Source organism: Mobula birostris, chromosome 9 (genome assembly GCF_030028105.1).
Source record: "Mobula birostris isolate sMobBir1 chromosome 9, sMobBir1.hap1, whole genome shotgun sequence".
NCBI classification, from domain to species: Eukaryota; Metazoa; Chordata; class Chondrichthyes; order Myliobatiformes; family Myliobatidae; genus Mobula; species Mobula birostris.
Window position 1 is genome coordinate 6,359,380 of NC_092378.1, and position 23,770 is coordinate 6,383,149.

The following is a 23,770-nucleotide window of genomic DNA, read 5'->3' on the forward strand; positions in this document are numbered from 1 at the left end:
GATATAAACTTAACTTTCATAAGAGTGAACTTTTTCCTTTGAATAGTTTGGTGTTAGTTAACACTAACCTTCCTTTTAAAATTGTAAGAAATCAATTTACTTATTTGGGTGTAACAACTATTAGGAATTATAAATTCCTTTTAAAAGAAATCTTTTTTACACTTCCGAATTTTGTTAAGAAGGCACTATCAAATTGGTCACCCCTCTCTTTATTGTTGATTGGCCGAATTAATTCTATTAAAATGAATATTTTGCCTAAATTTTTATATTTATTTCAGGCCATACCTGTTTTTATTCCTAAATCCTTTGTTGATTCTCTGCATTCTATTATATCTTCGTATACATGGAAAAATAAAATTTCTCGATTAAATAAAGTTCATCTTCAAAAAGCTAAAAAGAATGGAGGTTTAGCTTTACCCAATTTTAGGTTTTATTACTGGGCAGTCAATATACGGAATCTTATGTTTTGGTTATATTATATTAATCAAGAGGACTGTCCAGTCTGGGTTTCTTTAGAAGCTAATCCTGTTAATAAATTTTCTGTCATTTCTCTTCTCTGATCCTCAATTCCTTTATCTTTAAGTAATTTAACTGATAGTTTTGTAGTTAAACACTCCTTGAGGATTTGGGTACAATTTAGAAAATATTTTGGTTTATTGAGTTTTTCACTTTCAAATCCTATTTTTTCTAACTTTTTTTTAAACCTTCCATGACTGATGTAGTTTTTAAAGAGTGGAATAGATTGGGTATTAAATGTTTTCAGGATTTGTTTGTTGGAGATAGTTTCTCTTCATTTGAACAATTTTCAGCTAAGTATAACCAACCCAAAACCCACTTCTTTCGATATTTAAAAATTAGAGACTTTTTGCATTCTCAAGTATATACATTTCCTAAAAGTCCAGATAAGAATTTACTTGATACAATTTTTAATTTGAAACCCTTCCATAATGGATCTATATCTAATATTTCTGGTATGTTGTTGGGAATGAGAAATATTCCTTTAGACAAAATTAAAAATCTCTGGGAACAAGATTTACAGATTCCAATTTCTGAGGATACTTGGAATGACATTTTTTAATTGGTTAATAACTCATTGCTAGGTGCCCGTCATTCCCTTCTACAATTTAAAGTGGTTCATAAGGCCCATATGACTAAAGATAAGTTCTCTCATTTTCATTCAGATATATCTCCCTATTGATATAGGGAGGGAGGAGAAGATGGTGACGCGATGCAGCGCACACGGCCATTCCGAATGATATCGTATGTGTTAACTAGGGGCCGTGCACAATCCTGATTTGATGGACACAGCCGTGAGAAGCACGGAGGAACACCTGGAGAAACTTCTGAAATGCCCGCTTCGCTGCCACTGCTACTGTGAGATCGAGAATCTCCGGAGGGGAAGACCCCAAATCCTTGGCTTTGCCTATTGCCTGTTGCCGGGGCCGGGGTCGAAGCACTCGGCAGAGATGGTGCTCAGTGTCGGAGGGCTGTTCAGAGGCTCGGAGTTTTCAGATGGACTCAAGAGTCAGCTGTGGTCAGGTGCTTCCAGGGTGCTGCATCAGCAAGTTTGCAGCACTGGAAACTCATGGCAGGAAGAGTTTTTTTTCTTCCTTCTACCGTCTGCGTGAGATGATGGGACTTTTGAGAGACTTTGAGACTTTTTACCATGCCCATGGTCTGTCCTTCATCAAATTACGGTATTGCTTTGCACTGTTGTAACTATATGTTATAATTATGTGGTTTTTGTCAGTTTTCCAGTTGGTCTGTCTTGTGTTTCTATGATATCATTCTGGAGAAACATTGTATCATTTCTTAATGCATGCATTACTAAATGACAATAAAAGAGGACTGCATGTCCTCATAATCTAATCTAATCTAATTGCAATAGATGTAACAATGGTGAAGCTTCACTAATTCATATGTTTTGGACTTGTCCGAGTCTTGAAAAATATTGGAAGTGTTCCAAACTTTTTTGGTGCTTTTTAAAGTAAATTTTAAACCTAATCCTTTGACTGCCTTATTTGGTATTGTTGGAGGAAATGATATTATTTTGGAGACACATTATTTGCATATTTTGGCCTTTATTTCTCTTATAGCCAGGAAGGCATTGCCACTCCGCCTACTCATACTCATTGGTTAAATGATGTTATGTCATGTTTACATTTAGAGAAGATTCGTTGATCAATTTCTGAAACTAGACAAGATTTTTTAACATTCTGGGGACTTTTTTTGAATTTTTTTCAAAATTTTTGATTTGCTATTAAGCACAGAGAATGCTATTAAGCACACAGAATGGCTAACAATATATGTTTTATTATATGATAAGGATTTTTTTCCTTTTCATTTTTTTTAACCAAACAGCTGTTTTTTTCTGGTAGTGGGTTTAGATTTTTTTCGTAACAAAGTATATCTTTTTAATATTATGTTTAAATTTAAAGTATACAGATATGGGGCTATGAAACTATATTTGTGATTCCAATATATTGTAATCGATATATATTATATATCTTACTGTACTCTGTATACTTTTATGTAAGAAATCAATAAAAATATTGAAGAAGAAATTAAGCTGACTTATTTTCAATTTATACTTCCCTTAGGAATGGTGCATTCTGCAGATCCGAACAACAGCAGAAGCATATTCATTGTTTTCTTGTGTTCATCCATCAAAGACACTCATCTTCCCACTGATAGAACATTGTAAAATTCTCAAGATGGCCTTGGTAACGTCCAGAATCATACATGTACTGAAAACAAAGTTATTTTTCTCTCAAAAACACAAGAGATTCAGCAGTTGCTGGAAATCCTTTAACTTCTCTAACTTCTGGTAATTTCTCCTTCCCCCCCCCACCTCTCTTTTACCATTTCCCATTTGGGCTCCCCTCTTTTCTTCTCCTCACTTGCCTATCCTCTTCTTGTGCCCCTCCTCCCTCCCTTTCTCCCTTGGTCCAGTCTCTTCTCCTATCAGATTCCTTCTTCTTTAGTCCTCTACCCTTTCCACTATCACCTCCAAGCTTCTCACTTCATTCGCCTTCCTCCACCCACCTGCCTGCCCCCTCCCCTGGCTTCACTTATCACCTTCCAGTTTGTACTCCATCCCTCGACCCCCTCCCCCTCCCACCTTCCTTTCCAGTCCTGATGAAGGGCCTTGGCCTGAAATGTCAACTCTTTATAACTTTCCATAGATGCTACCTGACCTGCTGAGTTCCTCCAGCATTTTGTGTGTGTTATTTTCTCTTGCTGTGACTGCAGGCCTTTGGTATTTTAGCATACAGGTGTCCCCCGCTTTTCGAACATTCGCTTTACGAAACCTCACTGTTACGAAAGACCTACATTAGTACCCTGTTTTTGCTTTCAGAAGGTGTTTTCACTGTTACGAAAAAAAAGCAGTGCGCGATAAAAGGCAGCGCGCACCCCGAGCAGCCGCTCTCCCTCGGATTCGGAACAGTATTGCTGTGCAGCCGTTTGCAAGATGAGTTCTATGGTATCAGAAAAGCCTAAAAGAACTAGTAAGGGTGTTACACTTAGCGTAAAACTAGACATAATTAAGTGTTTCGATCGTGGTGAACGAAGTAAGGACACCGTGAGTTTGGCTTGTGGAAGTTGACGAAGGTAATATTGAAGAAGTTTTGGCATCCCATGACCAAGAACTGATAGATGAAGAGCTGATGCAATTGGAAGAAAAAAGGATAACGATCGAAACCAAATGAGTAATGATAAAATACGACTTTAATTTTGAAAGGGTATGTCGGTTTAGGGGATATTTGCAAGATGGTTTGAGTCCTTACAAAGAACTGTGTGATAGAAAAATGCGCGGGGCTCAGTAGTCAAGCAAGCCTTCCTCATCAGCCACAGCAGACGACGAACTTTGACCTTCAACATCGAGGCAGGCAGAGATAGAAGATGAGCTGCCTGCCCTAATGGAAACAGACGATGACGAGATGACGCCCCAGTGTCCCACCACCCCAACACCCAGGCCACGGACAGATATCGATTCGCGGAGAATGCAATGGTAGCCGGGAGGCACACAGCACATCTTTAAGAAAAAAGCCGAAATAAACATGCTAATTAATTAGGTGCTGCCCGACACCTAATTGTCGGCCCAGATCAGAGGCGACGCAATTGGAAATCGGCACTGATCTGGGCCGACAATTACGTGCTGGGCGGCACCTAATTAATTAGCATGTTTGTTTCGGCTTTTTTCTTAAAGATGTGCTGTGTGCCTTCCGGCTACCGCTGGACCCCTGCGTGCTTCGCGGATCGGTATCAGTTCGCTGCCCGGAGGGTGGGGACCACTGCACCACCCAAACTCTGACTCAGCCTAACACACCATCATCAGTGTGCTCAGCGCTGTCTTCCCGATTCCGGTAAGTGATACTACACTGTACACACATTATTTCTACTTTATATTGGCTGTGTATTTTTACATGTTATTTGGTATGATTTGGCAGCTTCATAGCTTAAAGATTACTGGAGAGCACTTGCGCCATGTTTTTGCCAACAGCACTTGCCTGAGATTTTCTGCCGACGGCGCTTGCATGAGATTTTCACTATGGAGAACAGTTCAGTAATGATTGTGGAAAAGTATTTCTGCTTTATATAGGCTGTGTATTTGTCATATCATTCCTGCTTTTACTATATGTTACTGTTATCTTAGGTTTTATGTGTTATTTGGCATGATTTGGTAGGTTAATTTTGGGTCTGCAAACGCTCACAAAATTTTCCCATATAAATAAATGGTAATTGCTTCTTCGCTTTACGACATTTCGGCTTACGAACCGTTTCATAGGAACGCTCTACCTTCGGATGGCGGGGGAAACCTGTATACCTTTTCACAATGAGTATTATTTATCAGATACGTTAACCCTGTTTCTCTCTCCACAGGTGCTAGTGATATGAACTACTAAGTGTTCCAGTATTTAGTTTCTTTTATTCTGCCCTGATACATCTTATTGTTTGGTTCATGCTTACATTCAGAAGCTAATTAGGTAGAAGTAGTTCTAGTCAGCTAAAACAACTCATTTGATATGCTAATACATGCAGATTGACAGATGGCAAAATAGATTACTTCAGTTTTTTGATTGCTAAGACATCAATCGAGATTCATGGAAACAGCCAGCAAGCCCTCAGTCTAAAACTCACCTCCTAAGCTAGCCTCCTAACTCTCCTCCTAAGTTGTAAGATCTGTCCACCTCTCCATTTATATTAAGGAAATTGCTCTAACATTGAAGGTATAAATCACAGCTTTCAATACTCTACTCCAGTTTTGATGGGAGACCTGAACTCCATGGATGACCTGAGATTTTCATTCTTCAAATACATCATAACACTTGGATGGTTTACAATGAGATAAGTGTGACCGATGCACAATATTGATCAGACTTGAACAGCAATATATCCTCTCTCAAAAATATATGGTTGGCTCATGCAATAAATTTTTTTGTTTTGAAGTAAAGTGCAGATTCAGTATCTTGTGCCATCTTGACCCATAAATAAAATGAACAGAAGTGTAAAAACTAAAAAGCACAAAGACCTTAACTTGACAATGTGACATTTTGTAGAGACACAATTATATGATAGCATCTCACATATTCATCAGCAGTCAATAGAATACAAGAAAGATCAATAGATACAACACAGCAGAGAAACTTACGTCAGTACAAAATTCATTATTCTTTTAATCAGATTTCAGCTAATTATAATGTAGGCTTGTTTCTGATTAGAATTGTTAAGAAGAAAGAACAATTCCTAGAAACCAACAAAGCAGTTTACTATACCAAGCATTTGCTTTCTATATAAACAGCTGTTAAGCACCATTTAGATTGTCAAAGATTCAATTTGCATGCCACTTTGGAGGCTATACACTTCAGTTAATTGTGACAACTGTACTGAGTTCAGCTTTCTGCTGCAGACAGGAGGTGCTGGAGTCTTGGGTCTCACACCATCAGGTACAGGAAAACCATATATTGAGCATGATAAGGCACACTCTTTTACTAATAGAAAATGTATCTACTTTTGGATAGTATCTTTCTGTCATTAATTTCACTTGCTAGAGCAAAGCAATAACTTTGGTGATGGTGTTTGAAGCGGTTAGTTGAAAAGTGGTGAGGAGAAGATGGCGACGCGACGCAGCGCGCAGCAGCCACTCTGGTGATAAATATCTGTATTTCTGTCAAGTAGGGTGCTGTGCACAATCCTGATTTGATGGAGGCAGACGTGAGAGCACGGAGGAACATCTGGTGAAACTTCTGAAATGCCTGTTTCACTGCCGCTGCTACTGTGTGATTCAGAATCTCCAGAGGGGAAGGCCCCGAGTCCTCGGCTTTGCTTGTTGCTCGGTGGCCGGGGCGGGATTGAAGTGCTCGGCAGAGATGGTGCTCGGTGTCAGAGGCTCGAAGTTTTCGGACGGACTCAAAGTCGGTTGTGGTCGGGTGCTTCCAGGGTGCTGCACCGGCAAGTTTGCGGCGCTGGAGGTTCATAGCAGGGAGAGTTTCTGCCTTCTACCGTCTGTGTGAGATGATGAGGCTATCGGGACTTTGAGACTTTTTTTTTTACCGTGCCCATGGGCTGCTCTTTATCAAATTACGGTATTGCTTTGCACTGTTGTAACTAGATTCAAGATTCAAAAAATTTTATTGTCATTCTAACCATACATCAGCTCTGCAGGGCAGAATGAGACAGCGTTTCCCAGGAGTAGTGCAATCATAACATAACAAAACGCAACATTAAATAATAAACATAACAATAAATAGTAAAACACAACAGCCACATGTCAGTTAAAATCAAGTTATAAGTGTCCAGTGCAAGTTAAAAGTGTCCAAAGCAGAGTCAGGTAGAGCAGCTATTTAGCAGTCTGACTGCCTGTGGGAGGAAGCTGTTTAGTAGCCTTGTGGTTTTAGTTTTGATGCTCCTGTAACGTTTACCTGATGGCAGAAGAACAAGCAGTTCATGGAGAGGGTGTGAGGGGTCTTTAATGATGTACCGTGTCTTCTGGAGGCATCGATTCTGAAAGAAGTCTTGGACAGAAGGTAGGGAGACCCCAATAACCTTCTCTGCTCCCCTAACCGCCCTCTGCAAGGCTTTTTTGTCAACAGCCCTGCAGCTGGAGTACCAAGTTGTGATGCAAAAGGTCAGTACACTCTCAACCACGCCTCTGTAGAATGTAGTTAAGATGTTAGTGGGGAGTGATGCTTGTTTAAGCTTCCTCAGAAAGTGCAATCTCTGCTGGGTCCGTTTCACAATCCCAGTGGTGTTCCTGGACCAGGTGAGATTGTCCGAGATCTGCACCCCAAGGAACTTGATGTTTTCCACTCTCTCCACTGTGGAGCCGCTGATGCTGAGGAGTGTGTACTCAGGCTGAGACCGTCTGAAATCGACGATCATCTCCTTGGTTTTGGTGACATTAAGTATCAAGTTGTTATCACTGCACCAGCTCTCTAGGTGTTTGACCTCCTCCCTGTACATTGTTTCATCATTTTTGCTGATGAGCCCCACCACTGTGGTATCATCAGCAAATTTAATGATCAGCAAATTTAATTATAACTATATGTTATAATTATGTGTTTTTTGTCAGTTTTAGTCTTGGTCTGTCCTGTGTTTCTGTGATATCATACTGGAGGAACATTGTATCATTTCTTAATGCATGCATTTCTAAATGACAATAAACGAGGACTGAGTGTCCTCAAAATCTAAAAAAAAACGCTCAGAGACTAACCACGGGGGTTGATACTGTATGACATGCTTCAAAATAACAAAGCTTCAAAGTTTAAAAGAATATATTCCATCCTTTATTAGGAAACCATCAAAGACGAATAATCTTGTAGCAATAAAAAACTGACAAAACAAAAACTAGCAATATAATAAAATAAACAGTCTAATAATGATATAATAGTGATCTAGCGGTAGCGTAGCAGTCAACAAAAAAAAATCACTTCTTGGCTCTATCTAGACTAAACTGACTTAGACAAATCGTGAGTATGTAACTATACTCATTTGCTTCTATGCCCCAACTCACGTGACAGATTACCCATAATAAATGTGCAACACAAAACAGACAGAAAGTAGATACATAGCTCCTACGATGATAAAATGAAAAACATTACTGCCAAGACTAATGTATTCTCTTACAGTCAGTATTTTGACTACACACAGCATGCAAGTAAGACCTTTATCTGGAGTAACATATGCATGGGATTATAAAGTCATTTTTGTTATGCTTTACTTATATGTGAACGCGAGTTTTATTATTCAATCTCAGTTACAGGAACATAAAAATATAAGTCACACATTCAGAGACTGAAAAGAATAGTGGAGAAGATATGATGGGAATTAAAATATTACCAATTTTAAACATGGAAGCAGCTCTTCTAAGGACACCATGTGAAGAAGTTTGCAGTGAAAAAGATTTGGGGAACAGGAATGTGAAAGAACAGATTTTTCAACCGTATCAAATATAGTTTTGTTGTTCCTGTCCATGCCTTGTGGCACATCGGGTGGCAACCTTGCTGTTGCTTTAGCATTTGTCTGTTTTTTACGAGGCTGAGTTGATATCTTGGTGCTCAACCCAGCACGGATAGAAAGCGTGTAAGGAGCCAGCTGGATTTGAACCTGGGATCACTTGCCTTGAAGTTCAGTGCAGATACACCACCAGCCAGCTATGTTCATTAAGTTTCTCATTCAAAAAGTATGTGGATTTCTATAGATGTAGGTAGGTAATGACTCTGCCCGCATTATAATCCACTTGCTACAATATGCGAAGTAAATCACACTATTTTACATTTCTGGTCAAATAATAAAAGAAAAGTTATTCTCACCATCCAGGCAGTAACAAAATCTCCCAACCAGGTTCCAACTGCTGCTAACTTCATGAAGTTTTCATTTCTTATACCCATGTATTCATTAATGATGAAGGGACTGTGGAAAATAAAACATGGGTTATTTGTAATATTTCAGGTACTTAAAAGTCGAAACAAACCCTGTGGAACAGAACTGTCAGTTTGGGAAAGTGGAGGGCACATGGCAGTGGTGTGTAGCTTCACTGTCAAATAATCATTAAACACATTAAGCTCCCTCTCATGTCCTTCAAAAGCAATCACATTTTCATTTATGTACATACCCCTTGTATGTAATATCAGATTGCTGGGAGAACATGTCAACTAGTTTCAGTAATCAAATGCTACCTTGCTGTTTAGTTACTAATAGTTTAATGTCGGCAGATAAGCATTTTATAAAGTGGTGACCTACAGTCACCATTGCAGATACAAAATCAGTCTTCTGAAGAATTAATCTCTCTGAATTGTTTCCCTGGTTGTGATCATTTGGTATGGGTATTTGCAGAAATTTTTAACCTCTCTTTGGTTCAATCTGATGTCCCCATCTGCTTTAAGAAGACTACTTTCATTCCACCACCTTAATAAAAGAAGCTAATATGCCTTAATGACTAGCACCCAGTGGCTCCAACATCCATCAACATGACATACTTTGAGAGTTTGGTCATGGCATGCAGTAACTCCAGCCTCCCAGACAACCACGAACCACTGTATATCACTGACTGCCGATACAGGTCCGCAGCAGACGTCGTCTCTCTGGCCTAAAGCGTTTAGACAATTAGGACACCTATATTAGACTACTGTTTATGCACTATAGCTCTGCCTTCAATACTATAAATCCAAACAAACTCATTTCCAAACACCTAAATCTGGGACTCAGGCCTCCCTTTGCAACTGAATCCTTGACTTCCTGACCAACAGGCCATAATCAGTAAGGACAGGTAGAAACACCACCACCATGATTATTTCTTAATATTTGTGCCCACAGACTATATCCTCAATCTCCTACCCTATCCCTATACACTCACAAATGAGGGCACAGATTCTGCTCTGACTCCATCCACAAGTTTAAAGATGATTCCATTGGAGTGGGCTATATCTTAAATAATGATAAGTAGTAGCACAGGAGGAGATAGGAAGCCTAGTAACCTGGTGTCATGATAACAACCTTTCCCTCAATATCAGCAAACAAAATAGCTGGCCATTGACTTTAGGAAGGGAGATGATGCACACGGTCCTATTTATATCAACAGTACTAAGGTCGAGAAGGCTGAAAGCTTCAAGCTCCTATCAGTGAAGATCACCAACAACCTGTCCTGATCTAACCACATTGACATTACACAATGAAAGCTCACCAGCACCTCTACTTCCTCAGACACTAAACAAATCTGCAATCTCTACTTTGACCCTCACCGATTTGACCCACACTACGGAAAGCATCACCGCTTGGCAAGCGCAAACACGAGGAAATCTGCAGATGCCGGAAATTCAAGCATCGCACACGAAAAATGCTGGTGAACGCAGCGGGCCAGGCAGCATCTATAGGAAGAGGTACAGTCGACGTTTCGGGCCGAGACCCGAAGGCCTGCTGCGTTCACCAGCATTTCTTGTGTGTACTGTTTGGTAAGGCTGTTTTGCCCCTGACTGCAAGAAACAGCAGAGTTATGGACACAGCTCAGCACATTACAGAAAGCAGCCTCCCTCATGAACTCTGTCTACATTTCTCACTGCCCTGGTAAAGCAACCAGTGTAATCAAAGACCCCTACCCACTCCAGACATTTTCTCTTCTCCCTCTTCTCAACGGAGAGAAGATACAAAGCCTGAAAGCATGTACCATCAGGCTCTAGGACAGCTTAAATCCTGCTGTTATAAGACTATTGAATGGTTCCCTAGTACGATAAGATCAGGATCAGAATTAGAATCAGGTTTAATATCACCGGCATAAGTCATGAAATTTGTTGCGTTTGTGGCAGCAGCGCAATACAATACATAATAATAGTGAGAAAAAAAGTGTGAATTACAGTAAATATATATATATATATAAAATAGTTAAATTAAATACATAGTGCAAAAATAAAAATTAAAAATAGTGTTCATGGGTCCAACGTCCATTCAGAAGTCGGATGGCAGATTGGAAGAATCTGTTCCAGATTCGTTGAGTGTGTGCCTTCAGGCTCCTGTACCTCATGATGCAGCTGACTAAGTTTACAACTCTCTGCAGTTTACTTTGATCCTGTGCAGTAGTCTCTGCCTCCCTGTACCAGTTAGGATGCTCTCCACGGTACATCTCTAGAGACTTTCGAATGTTTTTTGAGACATACCAAATCTCCTCAAACTCCTAATGAAATGTAGCCACTGTTATGTCTTCTTTGTAGCACTCCACTCTTCAGCTCACAATTGCCCTTGTTGTGACTTTGTACCTTACCATCTAATATCGACTGTTCTTTCTCTGTACTGCAACACTTTATCTTGCACTCTGTTATTGTTTTACCTTGTATTAGAAAAATAGAAAACCTACAGCACAATACAGGCACTTCAGCCCACGATGCTCTGCCGAACATGCACTTACTTTAGAAATTACCTGGTGTTACCCATAACCCTCTGTTTTTCTCAGCTCCATGTACCTATCCAGGAGTCTCTTAAAAGATCCTGTTGTATCCGCCTCCACCACTGTCGCCGGCAGCCTATTCCATGCACTTACCAAACTCTGCGTAAAAAACTTGTCACTGACATCTCCTCTGTATCTGTTTCCAAGCACCTTAAAACTTTGCCCTCTCGTGCTAGCCATTTCAGCCCTGGGGAAAAGCCTCTGACTATTCACACGATCAATGCCTCTCATCATCTTATACACCTCTATCAGGTCACCTCTCATCCTCTGTCACTCCAAGGAGAAAAGGCCAAGTTCACTCAACATATTCTCATAGGGCATGCTCCCCAATCCAGGCAACATCCTTGTAAATCTCCTCTGCACCCTTTCTATAGTTTCCACATCCTTCCCGTAGTGAGGTGACCAGAACTGAGCACAGTACTCCAAGTGGGATCTGACCAGCATCCTATATAGCTGTAACATTACCTCTCAGCTCTTAAACTCAATCCCACGGTTAATGAAGGCCAATGCACCATATGCCTTCTTAACCACAGAGTCAACCTGCACAGCAGCTTTGAGTGTCCTATGGACTCGGACCCTAAGATCCCCCTGATCCTCCACACTGCCAAGAGTCTTACCATTAGTACTATATTCTGCCATCATATTTGACCTACCAAAATGAACCACCTCACACTTATCTGTGTTGAACTTCATCTGCCACTTCTCAGCCCAGTTTTGCATCCTATCCATGTCCCGCTGTAACTTCTAACAGCCCTCCACACTATCCACAACACCCCCAACCTTTGTGTTATCAGCAAATTTACTTACCCATTTCTCAACTCCCTCATCCAGGTCATTTATAAAAATCACAAAGAGAAGGGGTCCCAGAGCAGATCCCTGAGGCACACCACTGATCACCAACCACTCTTGCCCTCTGTGGGCAAGCCAATTCTGGATCTACAAAGCAAGGTCCCCTTGGATCACATGCCTCCTTACTTTCTCAATAAGCCTTGTATGAGGTGCATTATGAAATGCCGTGCTGAAATCCATATACACTAGATCTACTGTTCTACTTTCATCAATGTGTTTAGTCACATCCTCAAAAAATTCAATCAGGTACGTAAGGCACGACCTGCCTTTGACAAAGCCATGCTGACTATTCCTAATCACATTATGCCTCTCCAAATGTTCATAAATCCTGCCTCTCAGGATCTTCTCCATTAACTTACCAACCACTGAAGTAAGACTCACTGGTCTATAATTTCCTGAGCTATTTCTACTCCCTTTCTTGAATAAGGGAACAAAATCCACCACCCTTCAATCCTCCAGAACCTCTCCTGTCCGCATTGATGATGTAAAAATCATTGCCAGGGGATCAGCAATCTCCTCCTTCACCTCCCACAGTAGCCTGGGGTACATCTCGTCTAGTCCTGGTGACTTATCCAACTTGCTGCTTTCCAAAAGCTCCAGCACATTCTCTTTCTGAATGTCTATATGCTCAAGCTTTTCAGTCCGCTGTAAGTCATCCCTACAATCGCCAAGGTCCTTTTCCATAGTGAATACTGAAGCAAGGTATTTATTAAGTACCTCCACTATCTCCACTGGGTCCATACACACTTTTCCACTGTCTCACTTGATTGGTCCTATTCTCTCATGTCTTATCTGCTTGCACTTCACATACTTGTAGAATGTCTTGGGGTTTTCCTTAATCCTGCTTGTCAAGGCCTTCTCAAGGCCCCTTCTGGCTCTCCTAATTTCATTCTTAAGCTCCTTCCTGCTAGCCTTATAATCTTCTAGATCTATATCATTACCTAGTTTTTTTAACCTTTCATAAGCTTCTGTTTTTCTTGACTAGATTTTCAACAGCCTTTGTACACCACACTTCCTGTACCCAACCATCTTTTCCTGTACCCAACCATCTTTTCCCTGTCTTATTGGAACATACCTATGCAGAACATCACGCAAATATCCCCTGAACATTTGCCATATTTCTGCCGTACATCTCCCTGAGAACATCAGTTCCTAATTTATACTTCCAAGTTCCTGCCTAATAGCTTCATACTTCCCCTTACTCCAATTAAACGCTTTCCTAACTTGTCTGTTCCTATCCCTCTCCAATGTTATGGTAAAGGAGATAGAATTATGATCACTATCTCCAAAATGCTCTCCCACTAAGAAAACTGACACCTGCCCAGGTTCATTTCCCAATACCAGATCAAGTACAGCCTCTCCTCTTGTAGGCTTATCCACATATTGTGTCGGGAAACCTTTCTAAACACACTGAACAAACTCTACCCCATCTAAACTCATTGCTCTAGGAAGATACCAATCAATATTTGGGAAATTAAAATCTCCCACCATCACGACCCTTGTTATTATTACACCTTTCCAGAATCTGTCTCCCTATCTGATCCCCGATATCCCTGTTACTATTGGGAGGTCTATAAAAACACACAGAATAGTTATTGATCCCTTCCTGTTCCTAATTTCCACCCACAGAGACTCAGTAAACAATCTCTCCATGACTTCCTCCTTTTCTACAGCCGTGACACTATCTCTGATCAGCAGTGCCATGCCCCCACCTCTTTTGCCTCCCCCCCTCTCCTTTCTGAAACATCTAAACCCTGGCACTCTAAGTAGTCATTCCTGCCCCTGAGCCATCCAAGTCTCTGTAATGGCCACAGCATCATAGCTCCAAGTACTGATCCACGCTCTAAGCTCATCCGCTTTGTTCATGATGCTTCTTGCATTAAAATAGACACATCTCAAACCATCAGTCTGAGTGCATCCCTTCTCTATCACCTGCCTATTCTCCCTCTCACACTGCCTACAAGCTTTCTCCATTTGTGAGCCAACCTTCCCTTCTTCCATCTCTTCAGTTCGGTTCCCACCCCCCAGCAATTCTAGTTTAATCTCTCCCCATTAGCCTTAACAAACCTCCCTGCCAGGATATTGGTCCCCCTCGGATTCAAGTGCAACTGTCCTTTTTGTACAGGTCACTCCTGCCCCAAAAGAGGCCCCAATGATCCAGAAATCTGAATCACTGCCCCCTGTTCCAATCCCTCAGACGCACACTTATCATTCATCTCTCTCTATTCCTACACTCATTGTCGCATGGCACAGGCAATAATCCCGAGGTTAATACCTTTGAGGTCCTGCTTCTCAGCTTCCTTCCAAATTCCCTGTAGTCCGTTTTCAGGACCTCCTCCCTTTTCCTACCTACGTCTTTGGTACCAATATGTACCACGACCTCTGGCTGTTCACCTTCCTACTTCAGGATGTCGTGGACGTGATCAGAAACATCCTGGACCCTGGCATCTGGGAGGCAAACCACCATTCGTGTTTCTTTCCTGTGTCCACAGAATCACTTGTCTGACCCCTATCACTGCGGCCATTCTCTTCCTTTTCCTACCCTTCTGAGCCACAGTGCCAGACTCTGTGCCAGAGGCACGGCCACTGTTGCTTCCCCCAGGTAGGTTGTTCCCCCGCCCCCCAACAGTACTCAAACAGGAGTACTTATTGTTCAGGGGGAGAGCCACAGGGGTACTCTCTAGTATCTGACTCTTGCCCTTCCCTCTCCTGACTGTTACCCACTTATCTGTCTCCCGAAGCCCCGGTGAGACTCCTTGCCTATAGCTCCTCTCTATCACCTCCTCACTTTCCCTGACCAGATGAAGGTCATCGAGCTGCATCTCCAGTTCCCTAACCCAGTCCCTAAGGAGCTTCAGCTCGACACACTTGGCGCAGATGTGGCCATCCGGGAGGCTGGGAGTCTCTGGCCATCCCACATCTGATACCCAGTACAAACACCGGCCTCAGAGACATACTTCCTATTCCTCACAAGTAGCTTACCTCGCCTTGAACTGTTATGCCGAAGCCCAGATGAACCAAAACCCTCCTACTCCTTCTCCCTCTACTCCATCGCCTGCTCCTTCGATGCCCGCTCTATAAAGCTGTCCTCTTTTAAACTGTTCCCACTGATCTAACTTGCTGATGTCCATGCGCTTGCGCAGTCGTGCCTCGATCAAACCGCTATTACCCTAATTCATACCATTGAAATGAATTAATCTGTATGGAGGATATGCAAGAATACTTTACATAATACCTGTAGCAATAATGAACCAATCTACCAATTTACCAGTACACTTACTATTGTAAAGTTTTTTTTTTAAACTCAATTATCCCATGTGCCCACAGAGAAGTTAGTAATCCCTAGAATATTTGGATGTAAATAAACATGCTAGTCAGTAAAGAACCAATCAATTTACATTGATAATGCACCTTTCCCAACTTCAGAATGCTCAAAAAGCCCTTTACTGCATTATAGATTCGAAATGTAACCATGAATTTTCATGGCGGAATGACTGTAAAATACAATCACAATGAACATAACAGTTCAATCTGCAAACAACAGAAAATCTGCAGATGCTGGAAATCCGAACAACACACACAAAATGCTAGAGGAACTCAGCAGGCCAGGCAGCATCTATGGTGAAGAGTGCAGTCGATGTTTCGGGCCGAAACCCTTCAGCAGAACAGGTTTCGGCCTGAAGTGTCAACAGTACTCTTTTCCATAGATGCTGCCTGGCCTGCTGAATTCCTCCAGGATTTTCTGTGTGTAGTTCAATCTACATTTGTCTGAGGTTGGCACAAAACAAGATTACCCAGGTATAGCAGGAACTAAAATGCTATCCTTTTTAAGTGTGGAAGAAGCTCTTTCTATGCACCTTGAAACACCATTTGAAGAGGTTCACAATGAAAAATGTGGCAAACAGAAATATGATAAAAAGAGATTTATCAGCCATGTAAAACACTTCACAACATATTGTTCTAAAATTATGATTCAGCACAACCTCAGGTGAATTAGTGGATTAACTGTGTAATGTCAAAGGGCTACAATGAAAGCCAAGATTATTAGATCTTTAGATCATTAGATTTTTTAGTTAGCGTTAAAAACCAAAAAATGTCGCTGTGCCTACACAGGCAATTAAGCATTTAGAATAATATGCTCAGGATTAGAGATGCAACAAGGAATACAGCAAGAGGGAAAAGATTCATGAAAAACCCATGATTAATGCCCAGTTTTTAAAGAAACGTTATGTGGATAAACTGGCAACTGAGACATTCGGCTTGAGAAAAATGGAAATATAGAAATAATTTGATAGATTATATTTCATAATATTTGAAACACTATTGGTTTAGACTATATCCATGAGGATGCATTATTTTATTTGACTAGCTTAGGAAGCTGAAAATAAATTACATGTGTAAAATTAATTCCATCTGTAGTCGAGGTGAATATTTTTCATTTGTTCTTTTCTTGTCAATAGAAATAACTGAAAAATATTCATAATTATAAAGAGAAACTATTATGAAATATCAACTGTATTAGAATTTATCAGTAACACAATTCAATGTAAGACAAAAACGACAGTTGCCCTTATATTTGATTGAGCAGTTAGCAGGCCAGGTCCATGACTATATCCTCTTATAGAGAATACAGTAGCAGGCAAAATCCTTGAAGTTGCGATGCTTTTTTTTCCAATCCCTGTTAAAGTGATGACAAAACTCAAAAATAGCTTCTTTCTTATGCTATCAGACTCCTGAACCTATCAGCTCTTTCCCATCTTCTGTCCTGCTTTGCTCTTAAGTTCTTAATTCTACCTCTTCCATTATTGTCACTTTAGCATTTCTTTTTGCACTACTTCAGCTTGTACTACTGTACTTCGCACAATTCTGTTGTTTTGCACTCGTCATTATCATTGTATTTATTATTACCAACTATGCTGCTTATTCTATGAACTTCATGTGAGCAAGGAATTTCCCTCCACCCTGGTGTATATCACAATAAATTACGCAAACACGAGGAATTCTGCAGATGCTGGAAATTCAAGCAACACACATCAAAGTTGCTGGTGAATGCAGCAGGCCAGGCAGCATCTCTAGGAAGAGGTACAGTCGACGTTTCGGGCCGAGACCCCTCGCCAGGACTAACTGAAAGAAGAGCTAGTAAGAGATTTGAACATGGAAGGGGTAGGGGGAGATCCAAAATAATAGGAGAAGACAGGAGGGGGAGGGATGGAGCCAAGAGCTGGACAGGTGATTGGCAAAAGGGATATGAGAGGTTAATGGGACAGGAGGCCCAGGGAGAAAGAAAAGGGGGAGGGGGAGAAAAATCCAGAGGATGGGCAAGGGGTATAGTCAGAGGGACAGAGGGAGAAAAAGCAGAGGGAGAGAAAGAATATGTGTATATAAATAAATAACGGATGCGGTACGAGGGGGAGGTGGGGCATTAGTGGAAGTTTGAGAAGTCATGTTCATGCCATCAGGTTGGAGGCTACCCAGATGAAATATAAGGTGTTGGTTCATGCAGAGAAAGCAGGATCTCCCAGTGGCCACACATTTTAATTCCACATCCCATTCCCATTCTGATATGTCTATCCACGGCCTCCTCTACTGTAAAGATGAAGCCACACTCAGCTTGGAGGAACAACACCTTATATTTCGTCTGGGTAGCCTCCAAGCTGATGGCATGAACATTGACTTCTCTAACTTCCGCTAATGCCCCACCTCCCCCTCGTACCCCATCCGTTATTTATTTATATACACACATTCTTTCTCTCTCTCTCTCTCTCTCCTTTTTCTCCCTTTGTCCCTCTCACTATACCCCTTGCCCATCCTCTGGGTTTTTCGCCCCCTCCCCCTTTTCTTTCTCCCTGGGCCTCCTGTCCCATGATCCTCTCATATCCCTTTTGCCAATCACCTGTCCAGCTCTTGGCTCCATCCCTCCCCCTCCTGTCTTCTCCTATCATATTGGATCTCCCTCTCCCTCTCCCACTTTCAAATCTCTTACTAGCTCTTCTTTCAGTTAGTCCTGACGAAGGGTCTCGGCCCGAAACATTGACTGTACCTCTTCCTAGAGATGCTGCCTGGCCTGCTGCGTTCACCAGCAACTTTGACATGTGTTGTTATCACAATAAATTAACCTGGACGGGAATTATCAGATCAACAATACAATTCTAGTTCCTCTGCTGTGCGAGGAGGTTACCAAGTGAGCAGAGAAGATTCAAGGATGTGCTTGACGCTTCTTTAAAAGAGTACATCACCCCTAACTCTATGTATTTCTGTCCTCTGGTCACTCGAAGTGGAGAAGGAGCAGTCAGAATGGTAACGAGAACCTCAAGGCAGTATATTGACAGCACTCGGAAGCCGTGCTTAAGCAAAAGAAGGAGCACAGTAGTTTACAATCTACCTACTCACCCTCCCCTTCAACTGTAACTTACCTTCAAAAGAACCTACCGTTCCCTTGTGGGACTCGTTAGCCATTTCACACCCGATAAAATCAAAGCAGAAACATGTCATTCTTGATCCTAAGACACTGCCTTAGAAGATATTCCTCTGAACTTCTGAGACATTGTTACTGGTGCTTGCAACATTAGGTCAGTACAGTCAAGTTTACGTGATATCTAATCTTCTGAAAGGAGCATTGATTCAGATGATGGGATATCACTATGGTTAATAACAATTTGATTTATTTGATCACGTAATGTTAACATAACTAGTATTAAATCGATAATCATCAATGCTGAAATAGATATCAAGCTGCATTACCTATTCTAGTTCTGAGCAGTGAGCACAAATGCCCATAACAGTTATCAGTATTGAGACCTACTAAAGTATCCCAGCCAGAACAAATCCATTTTCTTTGGGACCAGACACAGATTAGGCTCCAGCCCTCTCCAAAGTACCAGATCTTTCTGTGCTTATCAAGTACAACAATGCAATGTAATTACCTTATACTTCTGTTAAAATTTCACCCTGAAGTAGCTAAATAATAAATGAAAAGCATGTTTTCCCATCTGAGCTATCAGTTTGCTGTAATAACATTTTATTCTCACTGATGAGAGGAATTGATGTTCCCATAGCCACCTGCCCATCTGTGAAAACATTTCCTTATCTGCTCATTTGCCAAGGATCTGACCTTCCTAAAGTATAAATCAGATCACAGCATGCCAAGCCTAGCTCTCTGTTAAAACTTTTTACTCAGCATGACCTGCTTTTACAGTTGCAAGATTTTACCTTGCATGCATATTCTTATATTAATTAGGCAATCAAATATAATTGCGAGGGACAATTGGCGTTATCTATGTGACACATTCCCTAATTTTGGAATCCTTCTGCATGGATTAACAAAGGCTAATGTCTTTTAAGATCTCAATGAATTTATGCGTGATTGAACTTGATGTATGTGTGAGATTACTTGGTTAATGCTCACCCTACTGAAGGAGATTCACTATTTCCTTGTACCGCGGGAGCAATTCTTTTTATCCTTTTTCATGCTCCAATTTGTACGCTCCACAACTGGACATATGCATTGAGTCTGCTGTTGATCTTTCTAAATGCCTATTAAGGGAACTGGTTTCTCAGTTGTGCAGTTGTTGGAGCTCATTTCAACTAAAGCGAAAGTAGTAAACTTACCATTCCTATGATTGCATTAAAAAAGGCATTGAGAGTAACTCTCACTAATTGCATGCTACACAATGTATGCAAATTTAAGGGTTTCGTATTTAAGTAGATCAATAATGATGTGAAAAATTATAAACAATTGCGATGCAGCTGTTCAGTTTACAGACTCCAGCACGGGCTGTAAGACAATTAGTATTGATGCATGAAATAAAATGTACAATAACTCAGCTTGACTTCGAAAGAAAGCCTACAATGACTCAAGCTATTAGACCATAAGACCACAAGATATAGGAGGAGAATTAGGCCATTTGACCCATCGAGTCTGCTCCATCATTTTCCCTCTCAGCCCCAATCCCCTGCCTTTTCCCTGTATCCATTCATGTCCTGACTAATCAAGAATTTATCAACCTCTGCCTTCAATATACCCATTGACTTGGCCTCCACAGCCGCCTGTGGCAACAAATTTCACAGATTCTAGCTGAAGAAATTCCTCCTTATCTCTGTTCCAATTGGACAGCCCTCTATTGTTGCCCAAAGGAGCTTCAATTTCTCATAAAAGTTTAAATCTTATCCTCACAGTTCAAAGTAAATTTATTATCAAAGAACATATACGTCACCATATACAGTACAACCCTGAGGTTTGTTTCCATGTGGGCATGCTCAACAAAAAATCCAATAACTGTAACAGAATCAATGAAAGACTGCACCCAATAGGGCGGACAACCAGTGTGCAAAAGACAGTAAACTATGCAAATACAAAACAAAGAGATAAAATTCATAAATAAATAAGGAATAAATGTCAAAAACATGAGATGATATTTCACATTCTCATGTTCTTGATATTGGAAGTGAATCCATAGTCTGTGGGAGCAGTTCAGTGATGGGGCAAGTTGAGTTTAAGTGAAGTTATCCTCTTTGGTTCAAGAGCCAGATAGTCACGGGGTAATAACTGTTCTTGAGCTTGGTGGCGTGAGTCCTGAGGCTCCTGTATCATCTTCCTGATGGCAGCAGTGAGAAGAGAGCATGACCTGGGTGGTGGGGGAAAATCCTTTTTTTCTATTCTGCTGCCAACTGTTAGCTTTTTCATCTAGAATTCATCTAATGAATGTGCTTAAATATTAAAAGTCAAGAAGAGAATGGGCAGATCCCTGTGCTTCATAGGAATATCCTAATACAAATGCAACTGATTTGGGCATCATTTTCATAATATTTCAAATGGCATTAGAACATATTATTTAACAAGTGAGCAGGATATCTCACCAAAATCATAAAATAACAATAAATTGTCCAATGTTAAATTTGTGATATGGCTTTCATTAATGGAATTGTGAGACGTGTAATGACTGACCTCTTCCACTATCTTGAAACAGTCATCTTGATGAGAATAGGGATTTATATCTGCATTAACTCAGACAGAAGTGCAGTGATTTGGACTCAATCCAGCCTTTAAAATGATCCGATGGGAATTGTTCTTTCCATGTAATTATGATCAATAATTCTTATGACCCAGATGCACATCTCAAACTGCACCAAAGATGTGTCTGAACTGCAAAACAGAAAGATATATTTCTGACTGCAGTAGCATTAGTCAATATATAATATCACTGAAATTAACTTGAAGGTTCTGACACAAATCTATGTACTAAAAAAAAAACCACAAGTCAATACATTGTTCTTTTTAATCAGGTTTCAGCTAATTATAATATGGGCTCGTGTCCGATTAGGATTGTTAAGAAGAACAATTTTTAGAAACTAACAAAGCAGTTTATTATACCAAGCAATGGGTTTCTATATAAACAGTTGTTAAAGCGCCATTTAGATTTTCAGAGTCAATTTGGATGTAACTTTGGAGGCTATACACTTCAGTTAATTTTGACAACAGTACTGAGTTCAGCGTAGCTGCCAAACCAAACCAAAAACTAAACCAAAACAATTGTCACTGCTGGTGACCCTACGGATTTGTTATATTTGCATGACATGTCCTCGCTCCAATAATGATTGCTCCAAAAGTCGAGGATATGTATTCGATCCTTTATTAGCAATTAGCAAATATACCATCTTGAAGCAATAAAACTTAAGCGTACCCAAGTGTAAGCTAACGTTATTGAGCAATCAGCAAAAGATATGGTTCCATCAGTCCCCAGCTACAAACAAACCACAAAGAACAAAGCATGAAGATGTAACTTATTCCCTGTGCTTTTACAATGTCTCCACTCCGTAATAAACACGCATCACAGAACACTATGCAGGTAGTAATGAGGTACATGGCTCCTACATTCAGTTTTCTGGTGCTCGGATGCAACTATCATCAGACAGGAGGTGCAGGAGTCTTTGGTCTCACACTACCTGATACAGAACGGTTGTTGCCCCACAACTATCAGGCTCCAAGACTGGCTTCACTCACCTTAGCGCTGAACTAATTCCACAGCCTATGGACTCATTTTTATGGACTCTGCAGCTCATGATCTCAATATTACTTGTTTATCATTTGCACAATTCATCCTCTTTTGCACATTGGGTGAATGTTGGTCTTTGTTATGTTTGTGTTTTTTTTCCATTGTATTTCTTTGTTTTGCAAGAAAATGAATGCCTGCAAGGAAATGAATCTCAAGGTTGTATATGGCTTACATACTTTGGTTCCTTAAAGTTGTCATAGCCAGGGTAGGTAGTGGGGACAAGCTCACACTACCTATTAAACGCTCCCAATGGCATTCATCCCAAATAGCCTCTGACAACCAAGTCCAGCTCCTGGCCTTCATGTGTGACTTTGCTACTAAACCCGGCAGAACCGTTTCTACAGACAGGAAAAGGGGCAAAGGTGGGTTACTGGCACCTTAAAACCAGTCGCTCCAGGTGGATGGCCTCGTTAGTCATGGTTGGCAGCTCACCTAGGAGAAGGAAAACTCTGATCTCAAAACTCCACTGCCTTGCGGCTATACCCACTCACGGGGAAGACTTCATGAGTAAATCCCAAGAAAAGGTCCAGAGCTGGAGTCCCGATGTTTAGTTCAATGCTGACAGGCAACTCCTGCAATACCGCTGGTGCCAAACTATATCAGCCTCTGCAGTTCCTTTGGGTTCATCAGCTGCGTGGAGAGGGAGAAGCCTGGTGCACGGGCAATAGCTTGCTCTCCATATCGTACTCCCCTAACGGCAAATCACATAGACAGCGAGAATGCAATATCCATGGTCGGCCCCGACCAACAGAGGGCCTCATTACATACTTTGACAATAAATTTTACTGGAACTTTTCAACTTTATATTGACCTGGGAAGCAGAAGCAGGGAAGAGAACAACAATGAACTGACAGTATTCTTCAAAATTATGTGAAAAGCAACAACGACGTCTGCCCTTCAAACTAATCCAAGTACATTCAGAAAGCTAATTCAAGTGTGTTACAAGATGAAAGGCTCATTCAAAATAATTCAAGTCCTCTGGATGAATAATATAAAAAGAAATCCCTTAAAGTTACTGTGTAAGTTGATAAGAGTAGCTAAGAAAGTGTATGGTGTGTTGGCCTCAATTGTAGAGCCACATTGTAATGCTGCAGCTCTTTAAAACTGGTTAAAACACTTTTGGACAATTGTGTTCAGTTCTGGTTGCCTCATTATAGGAAGAATTTGAAGCTTTAGAGAGGGTACAAAGGAGATTTACCAGAATGCTGCCTGGATTAGGGTGCATGTCTTATGAGGAGAGGTTGAGCAACTAAGGCTGTTCTCTTAGAGTGAAGAAGGATTAGAAGTGACTTGATAGAGGTGTATAACATAGTAAGGTGTGTAGATAGAGTGGATAGCCAGAGTCTTTTCTCAGGTTGGAAATGGATAATACAAGAGGGCATTATTGTAAGGTAACTGGAGAAATGTATAAACAAGAGAAAATCTGCAGAAA

At 40.9% G+C, this 23,770-nt stretch overlaps 1 protein-coding gene across 5 annotated transcripts in view; it reads right to left on the minus strand.

Annotated features, from left to right (window-relative positions):
- tmem117 (transmembrane protein 117) overlaps window positions 1–23,770 on the minus strand; it is a 433,754-nt gene that overhangs the window by 205,149 nt on the left and 204,835 nt on the right. For all 5 annotated transcript variants that reach the window (XM_072267436.1, XM_072267437.1, XM_072267433.1 and 2 more), the window contains exon 4: window positions 8,814–8,913. In XM_072267436.1, coding sequence (XP_072123537.1) covers window positions 8,814–8,913 — 100 coding nt within the window. The remainder of the gene's footprint in view (window positions 1–8,813; window positions 8,914–23,770) is intronic.